This window comes from Brassica napus, chromosome C3 (assembly GCF_020379485.1).
Source record: "Brassica napus cultivar Da-Ae chromosome C3, Da-Ae, whole genome shotgun sequence".
NCBI classification, from domain to species: Eukaryota; Viridiplantae; Streptophyta; class Magnoliopsida; order Brassicales; family Brassicaceae; genus Brassica; species Brassica napus.
In genome coordinates this window covers 24199521-24217117 of record NC_063446.1, presented here as the reverse complement: position 1 = coordinate 24217117, position 17597 = coordinate 24199521, and the positions used below count along the sequence as shown (strand labels likewise).

The 17597-nt window shown below is 34.2% G+C and overlaps 3 protein-coding genes across 3 annotated transcripts; 2 read left to right on the top strand and 1 right to left on the bottom strand.

Annotated features, from left to right (window-relative positions):
• Positions 1 to 87: 87 nt before the first annotated feature.
• LOC106431748 (transcription factor MYB108-like) lies at positions 88 to 1915 on the bottom strand. Its single transcript, NM_001315555.1, has 3 exons — positions 1765 to 1915; positions 926 to 1055; positions 88 to 727 (listed from the first exon to the last, which is right to left on the bottom strand). The coding sequence occupies exons 1-3, from the start codon at positions 1913 to 1915 to the stop codon at positions 88 to 90; spliced, it is 921 nt and encodes a 306-aa protein (NP_001302484.1).
• A 7196-nt stretch (positions 1916 to 9111) lies between these two features.
• Positions 9112 to 11116, top strand: LOC106431763 (pyruvate dehydrogenase (acetyl-transferring) kinase, mitochondrial). The gene is given in 6 exon segments (NM_001315616.1): positions 9112 to 9360; positions 9897 to 10146; positions 10233 to 10413; positions 10502 to 10649; positions 10738 to 10954; positions 11058 to 11116. Coding segments are annotated over 6 exon segments (1104 nt in total).
• Positions 11117 to 13061: 1945 nt separating this feature from the next.
• On the top strand, positions 13062 to 17574 carry LOC106431761 (DEAD-box ATP-dependent RNA helicase 40). Its single transcript, XM_013872579.3, has 8 exons — positions 13062 to 13252; positions 13435 to 14532; positions 14636 to 14824; positions 15066 to 15134; positions 15217 to 15486; positions 15582 to 15932; positions 16017 to 16294; positions 16386 to 17574. The coding sequence occupies exons 2-8, from the start codon at positions 13447 to 13449 to the stop codon at positions 17299 to 17301; spliced, it is 3159 nt and encodes a 1052-aa protein (XP_013728033.1). The 5' UTR covers positions 13062 to 13252; positions 13435 to 13446; the 3' UTR covers positions 17302 to 17574.
• The last annotated feature ends 23 nt before the right edge of the window (positions 17575 to 17597 follow it).

Sequence of the window (17597 nt, the reverse complement as noted above, 5' to 3'; positions counted from 1 at the left end):
TCGTAAACACAGTCCTTATCCTTAATTACTCCCTTGAACAAATACCTTTTACATACTTAAAAGACCCTAGTTTGTTTTAATCTGTATTCAGAAGTCGTTATTATTGTTGAACTGTTGTTGCTGCTGACAAAACCAGAAGTCTTCATCACTTTCTCCAATGTTCCATAAACTCTCTGAAGAAGAAGAAACAACTTCATCGATATTTTCAAACCAGTCGAGGTTACTCTGCTCATGCGTAGCTGTTAAATCTTCGTCTAGTAATCCAGAATAATCGAAATAATTATCCGGTAACATTTGTGGACCCACCAAATTCTGATCCGGGTTCGGTTTTGGAGCGTTGTAGTAATCCGTCAAGTCTGACACCGGAGACACTGCCACGCTGGAGTTTTCCAGCGTGATATAATTGTTGTTGTTCATTACACCAAGTCGTTCTCCGATGGAGTTGTTATTGTTGTAATCATACGTCATGAATTCATTGTTAGAAGTTGTGATGCATGATGACGTGGTGGCTGATCCTGTGGTCGAGATTAATGATGCGGCGGAGGCCGAGGCAGATTGGATCCTCTCGACAAGCCGAGGCATCCACATATACTTCATCGTGTCTTTGAATTGTTGGCTGTTGACATCGCATTTAAGCTGCTTTGCATGTTTTTGCACTCGCGTTCTCCAATAGTTCTTGATCTCATTGTCTGTTCTTCCCGGTAGATACTGGGCGATTTTTGACCATCTATTCATTGTAAAACACACACATATACAAATTAAATTAACTGTTTCAACTTTATCTGTGTGGAAAAACAACGAACTTAAAATGGTACCTATGTGATTTATTTTTTGAATGAAATACCTATGTGATTTAAGAGATCTTTATAGCTCATGAAATTAAACGATACAAAACAATACTACTGTTCAATCATTTAGAACATACCGATTGCCCCAACGGGAATGAAGTTCGAGGATCAAGAGTTGTTCTTCGAGGGTAATGTTTCCACGGCGAACGTCAGGGCGGAGATAGTTTAGCCACCGTAGTCTACAGCTTTTACCAGTTCGTTGGAGTCCTGTTTCAATGGCAAAAGTATATATGATGATTAATTTACCGGCCGGTCATGTATACGTATTATGATGATTTTCATACGGAATAAACTCTTTAGAATAACGTCTCGTATTTGGTAAAGTTATATAGAAACTCCCAACAACAAAAAGATGGACCGTACTATACTATGATTCAAAGTGTAAATTGTCCTAAGGGTCTTTTTCCTCAAGCTTTCTTCCATTGAGTTAGTGATCTCCCCATATAGATGATGACCATTAATTCCCATTAGTTCCTCTTTGTTTTTCACCTTTTTCAATAACCAAATTTGGATATTTTGTTCACAACTGAGATGGTTGATAATTGAACCCACTGCTAAAACATCTCACTAAATTCATCAATATTTGATTTATTGGAATGGAATTATTTTTTGAAATAAGAAAGAGAAGAACAAAGAAACATGAGAGGTATGCACTTTTTGATTCATACGTACCTATGAACTATGAAGGGTCTTTTCATCTATGCATAAAACTCTTTAAAAAAGAAAATGGGTAACCTAAAAAAAAAACAATCACACATCGTGATTGAATCATGAAAATGATTGAACATAAAGTGAACACATCAATTATGTTATGCAACTTGTCCTTTGGGCTCTTTTAGCCAAAAAGATGCGCATAGAAGTAGAACATACATATATATATATATATTTTTGTAGGTATACATGAAATGAATCATACCTGCACAACGAGAAAGAGAGTTCCATCGACCTTCTCCATGAGTAGCAATGTAATTGGTGAGCTTAAAGTCTTCTTCAGCTGTCCATGGACCTCTCTTCAGGTCCATTTCGTCTTCCATGTTGTTCTTGAAGCTTCTTCCTTTCTCATCCATTGATGAACAGAAGAGACCCACAAAGGAGATTCTTGAGCTAAGAGATTGAGACTTTCTACCCTTTTTATGTGTTTTTTTTTTAATAGAGAGAGAGATTGATATTTTGGAGTTATTTGTAGATAGAGAAAGGATGAGTTATGAATGCACAAGAAAGTAAGAAGTGGGTTTTATTTTTTATAGAAGAGAAAAGATGATAGTTTTCAATTTTTGTTTTTATTTTTAAAATTATTTGGAACATGTGGGAAGAAGGGACCATACAGCCGTAATTATAGGATTTTTTATTTATTTATACCCTTTTAAATACGTTCCAGTTCTGTTTGTAAACTTTTTAAAAATTCAATTTTTTTTATGTTTTAATATTGACGATGCATAAAAGGGAAACTACCGAATACGAGCAGCCCATTCGGCTGATAAAAGTATTCTATTAGGAGAGCGAATCTCACATTTGAATTAATTTGATTTTTAATGTGTTTGTAAATGATTGGATGAGAATTAGAGAATTTGGTGTGATTTTTGTTAAAACACTCTAAAATCTCATCTAAAACAGTAAGATTTGAATTTTTATTTTTATAACTAAAAAACTCTCCCCAAACACTCTAAAAACTGTTAAAGTACTCTAAAATCTTCAACTTAAATTTTGTTCAATAACAGTGAATTTCATATATTTCAGAGTATTTTATGAAATGACAAGTTCAATAACACTGGATTTTAAAATGTTTTTTAAAATCCATGTTTAAAATCCAGTGTTTGAATAACAGTGGATTTGTCATTTTAATACAAATCACTTGAAACTCTTAGTTGAATACACTCCTTCAGCAAAGGTGAGATTTCAAGTTCAATACTAAATATTTTGCAAAATCAATAGTATGAATTATTTTGATAACGAGGGATGATATTTCACATTTTTAGAAAATTATAAAAGTGAATAACTATGATTCATTTAAAAAAAAAATTGGACTAACATCTTTCAAATTAAAAACGTAAACTATTACGAGATAAGACAAATAGTCTTTATAGTTGGAAAAAAAATTGCATGAAACAAACTTTGTTATATAAATTTTGATTCCTCTAATTTTGTATTTAAAATGACTGTGACTCATGTTAAGTTAATAAGAATTTATATACGCAGTGGCGGATTGTTGGCTTGCTAAGCTCTTTGCAGAGCTCGTGATTCTTCTAGAAAAACATTTTACTGTAGCATGGCTTATTCCGACAAACGTATATAACGTAATACACAATATTAATCGATAACTAGATCTCGATCCGCGCAACCGTGCAGATTTTTATTTTTACTTATTTTTATATAAATATTTTGTTTTCAATTTTAAATTGATATATATTATAATATATATGTCTATCAATTTTTTAAACATAATAAGTTTAAAGTATATTTTTTTCATTGAATAGATTGTTTTAAATTTTCACATGTATTTGTATCTTCTTCTATATATATATTTTCAGATTATTATTTTATTATTAAAATCGTAACAATATATATAAAGATTAGTAAAATATTGTTTTATTGTCATATTCAAAGATATTGTAACATTTCACAAATTTAGAAAGTTTTTAAAAAATTAAACTTTTCGCTTCATAGCTTTATATTATCGAGTAAATAATTAAACATTTAGTTTTTGTTTAATTTTTAAAATAAACTATATAGTTTAAAATTTGTTTTCATTGGTTTAAAGTAATAAATATTAATTATTGTTAGATAATATGACTTTTGTTATTTAAATAAATTTTTTTTTATAATTTTAAAATTTAACATCAATAAATATTTAAATATTTAACATATAGAGGTGTATTACAATATTAAATTATATCTATTTAATTTATATTATCTATAAATCTAATTGATTATTTATTTTTTAAATTACACATGAATCAAAGTTGTAACTTCTGTTTTAATATATAAGATTATTAAAAACAGGACCACTCTCTACCTTCAGCAGCCACGCTCAAAGCAACTATATTCATGGTTGTGATTAGTTAAATATCATTCACTACAGTTTCATGTACATTTAAGTACAAAATTCAAAGCTACAAGCAGACGACGCCTAACTAATTACTAATGCATCAGCTTGTCAACTTGGCAATATATCAACTCGTTTTGCTTATCAAAACCCAATGGTTTAATCTTTAAGATATAAGTATAACAAGCGGTTTATTCATAAACACGAATCACGATCGCCTAGTTAACTTTTTTTCTCGAACGGTTGCATTCATTAAACTTCAACCAAGTTGAAACCATATAATACGAAATTGAACATAACGATCGCGATGGTATATGAATATTCTGATATTCTGCGTTACCACAAAAACCAAATAGGAATATCTACTAATATGCACATTCTGAATTTGATGGCTATCAGCCTATCAGGAACAGGATTTCATCATTAAGGAACCGTAAGCCAGCGTTTTATACTACCATGATGCAACATTGGCTTGGCAGGACCAGTAATTCTTAAGCTCCAACATCATTGTTTCTTTTCGTATGTTTTTTCTTTCATATTGAAAGTATTTTTTTCTTTGTTGATAATCAATTTAAAATTTCAGCAAAAAAAAAATGCACAATCTGATTTTGATGGCTTTCATATTGTTTAGAAGACATCTAAACATTATTATAATTAAAGAACTTTTGTAGGTGGCACGTACATCACGTGTTGTTACTACAAAGTGAGTGAAGTGTAAATGACTTGATACACACTCACAAGTCACAACTATAAAACACACAAAATATAATTGAGACATATATGTAGAAATAATTAATTTGTCTTAGCTCCACACATGTCTTTCTTTAAGGGAACCACATCCTTCTTTAAATATTAGTCCTTGATACCTTATGAACATAATATTACTCTTTCCTTTCTATTTGTGGTATCTAAGAATATGAAAATATTTTAGTTAATCAAAAATCCTTAATTACTTTAGTTTCAATATAGTCATTTTTGCAAGTTTCAAAAGTTACAAAAAACTATGAGATCTAAAACTTAGACGGCCAAATTGTTTTTTTTTTGGTACAAAACAGCCAAATTGTTACTTATGGACGAATAAAATTTTATTATCAGCTATATCTCTGCCTATAAAAAGCTACCTCTGACACAACTGATTGTGATGATCTGCATCCATAATATTTTGATTCTTAACATCCTTTACATCGGTCTCCAATTCGGGGTAAGTAGAAACGGGAAACTGTAAAGAAACCTTTTAAATACCAGATAATATTTTTTTTATAAGAAAATTATCGCAGCCAATGGATTGGGCATATCAGCACGAGGCCACATACACCTGAAAGACTGAAATATATCATTTTCTTGCAAGACTTGTAAGCCTTGATGTCTAATCATGGTTGGTTGGTCGATATCATAATCTAATTAATGAAAATAATTAAAATAAAGAGGTAATAATGTATACTTGGTTTTCATAAGTTATGTGATTGGGCCAAAATTGTGAATCAATAAACAATGTGCCAAAGAATTCCTGTGGGCATCATTAGTAGGCACAAATCCAAAGGAATCAGTTAGAACAACACAAGGACGCTCTCATACATCCATGTATATATCTTGTATAATAATTCATTAAAGCGTTACACTTTTTCTTTGCAATTTCGCCGCAATTTAACATGTTATATGGTCAAGAATGTACTAAACAAGTCCAAGAAGTTTAATCATAGAGTAAGTAAAATTTTTCTATACAAACTAAGACGTAAGTATTTCAACAAAACCGAAACTAATGTGAACATATAAAACTGCATATTCTGGAAGAAAAAAAATGAGAAGATAAATTTAACAAAACAAAATTAGAAGAAATAGTTTAAAATGAAAACACGTTTGATCCTACGGTTTCCAGAGTGACTCCTAAGAAAAAGATAGACATTAACCATGAATCTAGAATTCTAGATGAACCAAGATGAAAATTATGCGCTACTCACGCTTATAAAAATCGGGATATGACTCAGTTGGATAAAAGGCCACAAAATAAGAAATCTCTTAATTTGGAATAAAAATGTCGTTGAAGAAAATGTAGGGAAGTAGAATTCCATTATCAATTGATTTGAAGGGGACTAAATAAATGTCTCCTTTGACAATTATATTACTTACTTTGAAAAAATATGTACTTTTCTCCTTTTTACATTATATTATTGTTATTTGAAATACACAGCTATATGCGGATTTAAAAAAAAAATCCAATATCTTTCAATCCGGTCTCTCTACATTACATTTTATCATGTTTTATTTGTAGCAACATTTTGGTATAGAGACACAATTAATACATAATGAGGAGCTCATCAAATTCACAAAACCAAACAACATTCATGCCAAAACCAGTATGGAAACAATCGTAAACATACAATTAAGAATGACCAGACGATGATAAAACTCACAATGTTGAAACCATGTTAATTTTTTTTTAAAGATCTGAGAATGTAATAAATCATGCATCCAAGACAAATTCCTAGAACATATATGTATCTATGACAGTGTTATTATTACGTACATGTATATATGAGGATGGAAAATTGCATGTATACGTATTTACTATTATGCATAGTATATCATTACATTATTTTATGAACCACCCAAAATAAATTATTAAATATGTTTGACATACATACAAGATAAGCGTCCAAAAATATGATCATAATAATATACTCCTTTTATTTGTTGAGAATATGGGATGACTTATATTAAAGAGTAGGTATGTACTAAAACATGTACTGCATTAGTGAAATTTCTGTTGGAAGCTTCTAATACTAATTAATCTCAGTTTACTTCATATTACATATAAATTTATTGATCCACGCTATGGAATGTTATATGTGAACGCAAATATGTGAAGTTATATATATAATATGAGAGAGAATTAAGCTAATGGGGAACATAAAGTATTGTTTAGGATTATAAAAAGCTTCAAACTTATATTCTAAACAATTTAATTTCCTCCAAAGTGGAGAACAAAGTGTTCCGTAAAGTATTATTATTATTTTCATCTGTTCTCTAAAAGTTTGTTTAAGGACATACATTTTTTCACTAAACTCATTTTATGTCACTTAAAATTGATTTAATTTCTTTGGGTTTTGCGTTATATATAATTTTCTTTTAAAAATGATATCTTATGTAAAATGACTATCAACAAAAATACTATGTAAAATGACTTTTGAAACAATTACAATGGAAGTGTGAAAGCATCAATAAATAAAATGAGTGATTTGTTTTCTCTACCAGAGTTAATATACAATAACAATTAGTTAATTATGCACCGGTCAAACTAGTGAAAGATCTCTTCAAATTAGTCACACAAACCATTTGTGCCTTTTGGAATCTCTTTGTTTTTTATTCAAATATGAATTATACAACAATAGCTGATGTCGAAACATTTTTAGTATAAATGATTAATATGTGTATTTGTGCATCAATCGTCCGTAAAGATAACAAAAAGCAAAATAGTGTAGTTTATTTATTGATATGTGAAACATTGGTTTTCAATGACCACATGATAGATTCCACAAGGGAAATGGAATTCAGAAACAAATCCTCAAAGCCCGAAGAAGAAAAGTGAAGTGAACAAGTCAAAGATGAATTCATGCATACGGAGAATGAACAAAGTATGAATATATTAAATGAGGTCAATGAGATATTAACTATAGTTAATGTAAAAAACAAATTAACCATTGAAAGATTCACGAAGTTGGTGAGATAGAGATTAAAGTCAAACACCAACTCGTTTGTTGTTTCAAAATAAACAACATTTACAAATTGCAACTTCTCTACTTGGAATGCATATGAGTTTGGCCGAACACTAATTGCATACAAAACTTGGTTACATGAAATTAATAATCTACTCATATGTTTCCGGAATGAGTGTGATTTAAAAAAATAATGTTAAAAAATATCATTTTACATTGGATTTTTATTTTAATAACTAATAATTTTTTTAAAAATATTTGTATTTAATCTATCATACATTAAATAGTGGTATCTATACTATTAAAGCAGAATTATATTGTTCTTTTTACCTTCACATGCCTTTTTTTTATTAAAATTGCATGTTTCATTAAAGGCAATCAATTAATATTAATAACACATCTATATTGAGTCATTTTTTCGGATCCAGCGCACATCAGATCTCTCTTGGGCCATTTGGACCGATTAAGAAATCAGACATAATTCTCACATTTTTTTTTCCTTTGGGCCATTGAGTCCAAGTTCAAATAATTTTTTTCAACTATTCTTAATTTTTTTTCTTTTCTTAATATAATTTAAACATTCATAAAAAATTGATTTTTTCATTGAAAAGTATAAATCTTTATTAAAAGTATATAATTTTTTAATTAAAATATTAACCATATAATAAAATTAATTTATCAGAGTTATACCAACTTAATTCATTAAAGAAATAAAATTTTAATTTTTTAAACATAAATAGTCATTTAAAACGAAATACGATAAATAAAGATAAAAAGTTTAAGTTTTTTATAAAATAAAACACAAATATATGAAAATATAACATTTACTAAATATTTGTCAATTGAAAAAATAATAATAATAAACTCGCGTGGATCAAAATCTAGTATACTATTAAAAACACACACACAAGAATAAAGTGTTGGGCTTATAAGAGAAGAACGGGCCAGAAGCCTTTTATAGTGTTCTTCTTCTCTAATTTCTACTTAAGATAATACAATCAAAAGGTGTGTATTATGCTTTTAAATGTTTTTCCGGGAAATTTACCTCACAAAATAATCATGACAATTTAACCAAAAAATATTTTTTTTTTTGAAAATTGTGTGTGCAATTCCCTTTTTACTTAACAACATAATGTTGACATATTTTTTTTACGGCAAATTTGACATATAAAAAGACTTTAATCTTGGCCCAAAAGAATAATAATATAACAAAGACTTTAACCTCAAAAAGGTAAATAATAATCTAAAATAATATTCCAGAATAACCAGAACCAGACGATCACTCAATCCACTCGCTACAGTAAATTCTAATCCATTGAATTAGCGGGACACACAACACAACCTTTCAGTAAATATCATTAATCAAAAATTACAAATTAAAAGAGTATTATTATCATCATGTGCCCATCCCAAACCCAATCCTCTCTGTTCTCTCGTTATCCAATCATTTTCGCGGGTTGATGATAACAGTGGAGTGCGACGGCGACGACGACGACGTTAGGGTTTGATGGCGGTGAAGAAGGCTAGCGAGATGTTTTCGAAGAGCTTGATCGAGGACGTTCACAGATGGGGATGCATGAAGCAGACGGGCGTGAGCCTCAGGTACATGATGGAGTTCGGTTCCACTCCCACTGAGAGGAACCTCCTGATCTCGGCGCAGTTTCTTCACAAGGAGCTTCCGATTCGGATCGCGAGGCGTGCGATCGAACTCGAGACGCTGCCTTATGGCCTCTCTGAGAAACCTGCCGTCTTGAAGGTACGCTTCGGAGGTTCCGGTTTATTCCGGTTTACGGTTTAGTTATTTGTGAGTGGTTCCATTGATTCAGGAGATCCTTAGAACCGTTTTGTTTGCGAGTGATGCCATTCAGCTTTGTATGTAATTTATGTTAAGTTTTTGGTACTTCCAACTCAAAACCAATTGACAATTACTAGTTTATTTAAGTGCTAGTGTTGTTTTTCGATACGAGTTGATGGCTCTTATAATCCTACTTCAGACTGTGATAAATCATTTTTGGGTAGTTCTAGATCAAACAAATGCGGGTTTGATATCATGTTAAGTTCTACGGCTTCCAACATAAAACTAATTGGCCATGAGTGGATTAGCCAAATTATTTTAAATATATTATTGTTATCTATTTAAACTTCCGATGCGCGATCTCAATGGTCTCTGGAATGACATAAGATTTGGCAACTTTGACACCTAAATAATCTTAAAATAGCTTTTTGTGGAGTGATGTATTGTGTTGAATCATTCACGCATTTTCATTCTAACTCTGCTGTTTTGTTTTGTAGGTAAGAGATTGGTATGTGGAGTCATTCAGGGACATGAGAGCATTTCCTGAGATCAAGGATACTGCTGATGAGAAAGAGTTCACACAGATGATTAAGGCCGTCAAAGTAAGGCACAACAACGTGGTTCCCATGATGGCTCTTGGTGTGAACCAGCTGAAGAAAGGAATGAAACTCTACGAAAAACTTGATGAGATTCATCAGTTTCTTGATCGCTTCTACTTGTCGCGTATAGGAATCCGTATGCTTATCGGTAAGACTTTGTTTTTTTTAAAAGTACTTAACTGAAATATTTTCGTTTGTATTAATACTGTTTGAGGTTGTAATGAAAATTCTCAGGGCAGCATGTTGAGTTGCATAATCCAAACCCACCACTTCACACTGTGGGTTACATACACACCAAGATGTCTCCTATGGAGGTGGCAAGGAATGCTAGTGAAGATGCAAGGTCGATTTGTTTCAGAGAGTATGGTTCTGCTCCGGAGATAAACATATATGGCGATCCAAGTTTCACCTTTCCGTGAGTTCTTGTTTTCTTTTTTTGGATTCATTCTGTAGCTTTTGTTTTCTCATAGCCATCAATGTTTTTTTCTTACTCATTTTCGTAGGTATGTACCAACCCATTTGCATCTTATGGTGTATGAGCTAGTCAAGAACTCTCTACGTGCTGTCCAAGAGCGATTTGTTGACTCTGATAGGGTTGCACCACCAATCCGTATCATTGTTGCTGATGGAATCGAAGATGTTACAATAAAAGTTTGCTTTTGCTCCTCTTCAGCTACGCATTTCAACTTTTTTTGTTGCACCGGTTTGAGTCAATCGTTGTTGTGGGTTAATCTAATAGGTCTCAGATGAAGGTGGAGGTATACCGAGAAGCGGTCTCCCCAAAATATTCACCTATCTTTACAGCACTGCAAGAAACCCGCTTGAAGAAGATGTGGACTTGGGAACAGCTGATGTACCCGTGACAATGGCTGGTTATGGTTATGGTCTGCCAATTAGTCGCTTGTATGCTCGATACTTTGGTGGAGATTTGCAGATCATATCCATGGAAGGATACGGTGAGTTCAATACTTCTTATGTTTCATATTTTGAGATCATATTCATTAAAGTTTAGAAAAAAAAAGTCAACTTTGATGTATGTTTGTTGTTGACATGTTGCAGGGACTGATGCTTACTTGCACTTGTCTCGTCTTGGAGACTCGCAAGAGCCTTTGCCATGAGAGTATCTCTCAAGTCAGGCTAGTGAAGAAAGGTTTGACATATTGATGGTAGACGAGGGGATCCACTTCACTCAGTTTAATATGCTTCTTTAATGTACATACATTATTTCTCGCATTTATGATTTCTTTGATTATAAACTCAGACATGGAGATTATCCAAGTGAGTTAATCTCATCTGGTTTGATTTGAGCTGATTCAGAACAGTTTATCCTTTGTTGCAACATTTCTCTTGTATCCGCTAGTAAAAAAAAAAAGTTAATTTTACTGGTAAGTTTAAATTTTGTTATTAATGTAAGTTCTTTCATAATTTGTATATTTGATTTTAAATGGTAAATTAATTACAGTATTTTTATCGATTCTTAATGATTAGTTTATATTTTTAACTAGTCGATGTCCCGCACCTTGTGCGGATGAATATATCTATACATCTAACAATTTTTAATTCTAAAATTATTTTTATAAAATAATAATAATTAAATTTGATACATATTTTAAATCATTATAAATTATAAAATTTCAATATTCATATTAGTAATCAATGTATTAAATTGTATTATTTTGTTTCATATTTTTATTTATGTGATGTAGATTTTGGATCAAATTTTTTTTTATAGTAATAACTAAATTATAAAATTTTATATGTGAAATAACACATATTGTATTTGGACTGAAAATAAATCGTGTGGTACTAAAAAGATTATAAAAATCACAAATATAACACATTAACAAATAAAAATAGTGTAAGAATGTTCAATCTGGTAAAATCAAACCATTCAAAATCGAACCAAACCGAAATAGAGAAAATAGTCTGAATTTGAAAGTACCGAGGATGTTATTTTTAGAAAATAACAGTATATAAATATGGATCAGTATATTAAGGGACCAAACCGAATAAACAAAAGAAACCGATTAATTCGAATATATTAGTATACTTATATATAAATTTTATAATAATCTATATTTGATCAAATTTTCATTAAAAATCAGATAAATTAGCTATAATATTAGTCATTAAAATTATAAAATGAGAGAAAAATAATGATGATATTATCGATATATATTATTAATATATATTTATTAATTAAATGTCCTAAATATCATGTTTATTATATATTACAATATATTTTTAAAACTATTAATATGTATATATATCGGTAAAATAGGTTCATGTTTATCATGATTTTAAATATCATGATAAATATATAGATATAAAAATAAAAAATAAAAATAATAATATTAATTAAACTAATGATTTATCCTAAGATTATGGAAAAGATGACAAGTAAGTAAATTAACTAAAATCATGGAGAAGATGACAAATATGTCAAATCACTTTATAAATAATAGTATAGATAGATTTTCTCTCTTTTTTTTTTTACAACATTTTTAATTTTCTCTCTCTTTTTTTGTTTTCAACTATATTAATATTTTTTGAATTGTAGTAAGGGCAAATCTCCAAAATAGCACATTTCTAAGTTTATATTACAAAAATAGCACTCAAAAACTAAAATGACCAAAATAACACATTTCTAAGTTTATCCTTTGAAAATTTTAATTTTTTTTATTTTTCAAAATTTGAAATCTTATCCCCAAAACCTCATTTCTCAACCCTAAACCCTAAACCCTAAACCCTAAACCCTAAACCCTAAACTCTAAACTCTAAACTCTAAACCCTAAACCCTGAATCCTAAACCCCACCCTTTAACTCTAAACCTTAAGTTTGTGACTTTTGATAAAGCATTAAATGCTATTTTTGTGACTTTTGACCTTAAGTGCTAGTTTGGAAACAAAAACTTGATTTAGTGCTATTTTTGTCATTTTCTCTTGTAGTATTGTTAAGAAGAAATATAAAGATCTTTGAAAATTGCTGACTTTTATTTTCGTTTGGGCTGGGCCCAAGTAAAGATTTACCCAAAGTTCTATTAAACACCGTCGTATTAAAAACTCTCCAGTACGACGTAGTACGCTTTTCTTATTCTCTCTCGCTTTCGTGAACCCCAGCCTCACTACTTCAATCAAGACGCCCAAACCCAGCTCCTTGTCTCTACTATAGTCTCTCGCTTGCAGCGGCGTTATCTCTCTGGTTGACACCGGAGAAATTGTGCTTCTTTGGATCGAACAGGCGGCGCCGTCGATGTAAGTGTATCTCAAACCCTAAATCTTATCGGCGATTGTTGGATTTATCGGCATGTCTGTTGAATAATTTTACTTTGTGCACGTTAGCCTAGATTAACTATCTCGTTGATGAATCATAGTGTGAGAGCTTAGGAAGAGATATCTTTTATGGATGGTAACATGAGGTTTTCTATTGTTTGCAGAGCCTTTTGCCAATGGCCACGGCGGAAGCGGCTCCAGCTTCTGCTGGTCCACGATATGCTCCAGAGGATCCCACTCTTCCCAAACCATGGAAGGGACTCATCGATGGAAGCAGCGGCGTTCTGTATTACTGGAATCCTGAAACGAACGTCACTCAATACGAAAGACCTTCTCCACCTTTGCCAGCTGGAGCGCCTCCGAAGCTAGCTCAGATTCCTGTACCGTCTGCAGGACAACAAGGCCATCAAGCTCAGGTTGAACAAGCGAAACCAGTTGGTCATGTGCCTCAGCAACATGGTTTACAACAACAGCCTCAGCAGTTCCCATCTCAACATGGAAGGCCCCAAATGATGCAGCAGCAGCAGCATCCGGGCCAGCAGATGCCTCAACAGTCAGGTCACCAATTTTCCCAACAACAGGGCCAATCTATGGCGCCGCAGCCACATGGGCATCCTTCTCAACAGACGTATCAGCCAACACCACAGCAGCAGCAGCATTCACAGATGCCCCAGCAGCAGCAGCATTCACAGATGCCCCAGCAGCTGAGCCATCAGTATCCACATTCACAACAACAGTACATGGGTTATCGTCCTTACATGCAACCACAAGGGAATCAAAATTCACATCAGATGGGTCCCCAGGGTCAGCAGTTTCCGAGCCAGCAAGAGTACAACTCAATGCCTCCAAAGAGGGAGGGGGAGGAGTTCCATAGGGGTGAGAAAACTGGGTTTTCGCAACCCCATTTACAAAATTCTGAAGCTTCGCCATCTCAAAATACCGCCTTTGAGGCTAAGGCATCATCACAAAGACCAAATGCAACTCAGCAATACAATGGACCTCAAGGAAACTTTCAATACCCTGCTGCAGTCACACAGTTTCAACAGCCAGGGGCTAATCTGGCTCACCAGCAGCTTGGACCTAGGCCTCCACATCACATGGACCAAATGTTGCACCAGAAGTCTCATGCTTCCCCTTTCCGATCTAATAACACCTATGAGAATAATCTACAAGCTAGACCTGGTAATGACTCCTACGGTAACACAAGAATGGAAGGGCCAATGAGAGGTGCACAACCACGCCATCCTGCAGCAATGCCTGAGGTTAGCTGCAGATTATCACTTTCTCCTTTCTTTTTTATCTTGTGAAATATCTTTGCCTCAGAGTCATTTCTCAGGTAAAGAACCATTTTAAAATAATATGCAGGATATAAGGATAGGTGGCGGTCCACCTGCACATGCTGATCCGGCCATGGGGCAGACAGGGCATGGACCATACGGACACGCTGGTCCAGCTTTTCCAACCGCAGGAAGGCCTCATTTTGCAACAACTCCTGATGGTCCCCATCTTTCGCCTGTTGATAGTTACCGAAAACAGCATGAAATCACAGTAACTGTAAGTTCATATTCTTTGATTGCTTGCCTTTGGCTGTTAAGTTCTTTAAGCTGTAATGTGCTGTAATTTTTTTGCAATTGTTGTTTCAGTGAATGTTTGTCCATAAAACTACTGAGAATGTGGGATTGGACGAACTTCAACTGGAATAAGTAATAGCATTTTAGAATAGTATTAAACCTTGCGCTTTTCTCATATATTCTAATTTGTGTGCCACTTTTAAAAATCTATCGCTCTTGTGCAGGGTGAAAACACTCCAGCACCATTCATCACGTTTGAATCTAGTGGTCTCCCACCCGAATTACTTAGAGAGGTCAGTTTTATTATGAACTTTATTAGTGGCCTTGGTTCTGTAGGCATTATTGTGTGTTAATGGTTTTGATTTTGTTTATCAGTTGCTTTCTGCTGGATTTCCATCACCAACACCCATCCAGGCTCAAACATGGCCAATTGCTCTGCAGAACAGGGATATAGTTGCAATTGCAAAAACTGGTTCTGGTAAAACATTGGGATACTTGATCCCTGCCTTCACTCTTCTTAGGCACTGTCGTAATGACCCCCGCAATGGCCCCACGGTTTTGATCTTAGCTCCTACTCGGGAGCTAGCTACACAGATACAAAATGAAGCCCTTAGGTTTGGCCGGTCTTCCAGAATATCATGCACTGTGAGTTTTATTCGAGTCTCTTTTGACTTTTGTCGTCATGGCTGATAGAGCCTTCCTTGTTTTTTTTGGATACTTATCTATATTTTGGTTACCAGTGCTTGTATGGTGGAGCTCCAAAGGGTCCTCAATTGCAAGAGTTGGAACGAGGAGCTGATATTGTGGTGGCAACTCCTGGGCGCCTAAATGACATACTGGAGATGAGGAAGATTAATTTCCAACAAGTTTCCCTCCTTGTGCTTGACGAAGCAGATCGAATGCTTGACATGGGTTTTGAACCCCAAATCCGTAAGATTGTGAATGAAATACCTCCGCGGAGACAGACTCTTATGTACACTGCGACTTGGCCAAATGAAGTTAGGAAAATTGCAAACGATCTTCTTGTGAACCCTGTCCAAGTTAACATAGGCAGCGTAGATGAGTTGGCTGCAAACAAGGCGATAACACAGGTGATGATCATCTAAACCATTCTTTATCACTTCCTTCTACAGAAGTTGGTGATGGGGTTACTAATTCCATGCTTATTATTGCAGTATGTTGAAGTTGTCCCACAAATGGAGAAGGAGAGGCGTTTGGAGCAAATCCTTAGGTCGCAAGAACGAGGTTCAAAAGTTATAATATTCTGTGCCACGAAAAGGCTTTGTGACCATCTTTCACGCAGCGTCGGACGCAATTTTGGTGCTGTTGTAATCCATGGAGACAAATCTCAAGGTGAGAGAGACTGGGTACTAAACCAGTTCCGCAGCGGGAAGTCGTGTGTGTTGATAGCTACTGACGTTGCTGCCCGGGGGCTCGATATAAAAGACATCAGGTTTGTTGTAATAGTTCTTGTTATATATATCTCTTTGCTTGTTTATTATCAAGATACCTTCCTTACCTTTGATTGTGTTATACCACTACAGAGTTGTGATCAACTACGATTTTCCAACCGGTGTTGAAGACTATGTCCACCGTATCGGGAGAACTGGTCGAGCTGGTGCAACTGGAGTTGCATTCACTTTCTTTACAGAGCAAGATTGGAAATACGCGCCTGATTTAATCAAAGTCCTGGAAAGAGCAAACCAGCAAGTTCCGCCTCAAGTGAGGGACATTGCAATGCGCGGTGGCGATGGTGGTGGTCCGGGTTTTAATCAGGACCGAAGAGGCATGGTAAACCGTTTTGACTCTGGCCGTGGTGGTAGCCGTTGGGATTCTGCAGGTGAGTTTGGTGGACGTGGCGGTGGGTTTGGAGGCCGAAGTGGCGGATTTGGAATGAGAGATGATTCATTTGGACGTGGTCGGGGTTTTCCTGGTCCTGATGGTGGTGGTCGTATGAATGTGGGTAGAGGCGGATTTGGTCGGTTTGGTAATAATAATATGGATGGTCGAGGCTTTGGTCGTGGTGGTGGTGGTAGAGGCTTTGGTCGTGGTGGTGGTGGTGGTGGTGGACGGTTTGATAACAGAAGAGGGAGAAGCCGTAGCAGAAGTCCTGATTTGGTTAGGCCACGTTGTAGCCCGAGCTATAGCAGGAGCCGCAGTCGTAGCTACAGTCGTAGCCGGAGCAGGAGCTGGTCACGCTCAAGGAGTCGTAGCCCTAGGCGTAGTGGCCATAAACGGAGCAGAAGCTATAGCCGTAGTCCTAGTCCAGTGTATGAAAGAAGGGATAGGCGACCGCGTGTTTCTGGGTTTGATATTAAACCACCAGCTGAGTCTGTCGTGAATCCAGACACTGTAGGAACTGCTGCTTCTGAAACCGTGGTCCCTACTCCATTGTCTGAGAGACAGGGGAATGGTGTTGTCGAGTCTGAGGTAGAAGCAGCTTTAGTTGATAAACCCTAAAAGTCAAGACTCGAAACAGAATGATTCTAAAACCTCAAAATGAAGAAAACACTATTCATCCATCCCAATATGTTTGGTTATTGAATTGGAGGTCTTGCAAGATTTGTTGGCTGGAGTTTCTTTATTTTGTTTTTTTTTTGTTTTATTTTTCCTCGTTTTCTTGTTGTATTATGGAGAGTTAGTTTGTAATGTATTTGAGAATTTTATGATTCTATCGTTTATGTAAACACCAACGATTATCTTCAAAATAAGAAATTTTTACTTTCTAGGACATTTTTTGTCTTTCAAATTAGATA

What these genes read in the sequence shown, in the direction of transcription:
- LOC106431748 (NM_001315555.1), bottom strand. Translation starts at nt 1,915, where the DNA reads ATGGATGAGAAAGGAAGAAGCTTCAAGAACAACATGGAAGACGAAATG. An exon ending in CTCTCTTTCTCGTTGTGCAG is followed by an intron (nt 1,056 to 1,764) that starts GTATGATTCATT and finishes CCATTGAAACAG; the next exon opens with GACTCCAACGAACTGGTAAA. An exon ending in CATTCCCGTTGGGGCAATCG is followed by an intron (nt 728 to 925) that starts GTATGTTCTAAA and finishes TACAATGAATAG; the next exon opens with ATGGTCAAAAATCGCCCAGT.
- LOC106431761 (XM_013872579.3), top strand. Translation starts at nt 13,447, where the DNA reads ATGGCCACGGCGGAAGCGGCTCCAGCTTCTGCTGGTCCACGATATGCT. An exon ending in AGCATGAAATCACAGTAACT is followed by an intron (nt 14,825 to 15,065) that starts GTAAGTTCATAT and finishes GCTCTTGTGCAG; the next exon opens with GGTGAAAACACTCCAGCACC. An exon ending in CACCCGAATTACTTAGAGAG is followed by an intron (nt 15,135 to 15,216) that starts GTCAGTTTTATT and finishes TTTGTTTATCAG; the next exon opens with TTGCTTTCTGCTGGATTTCC.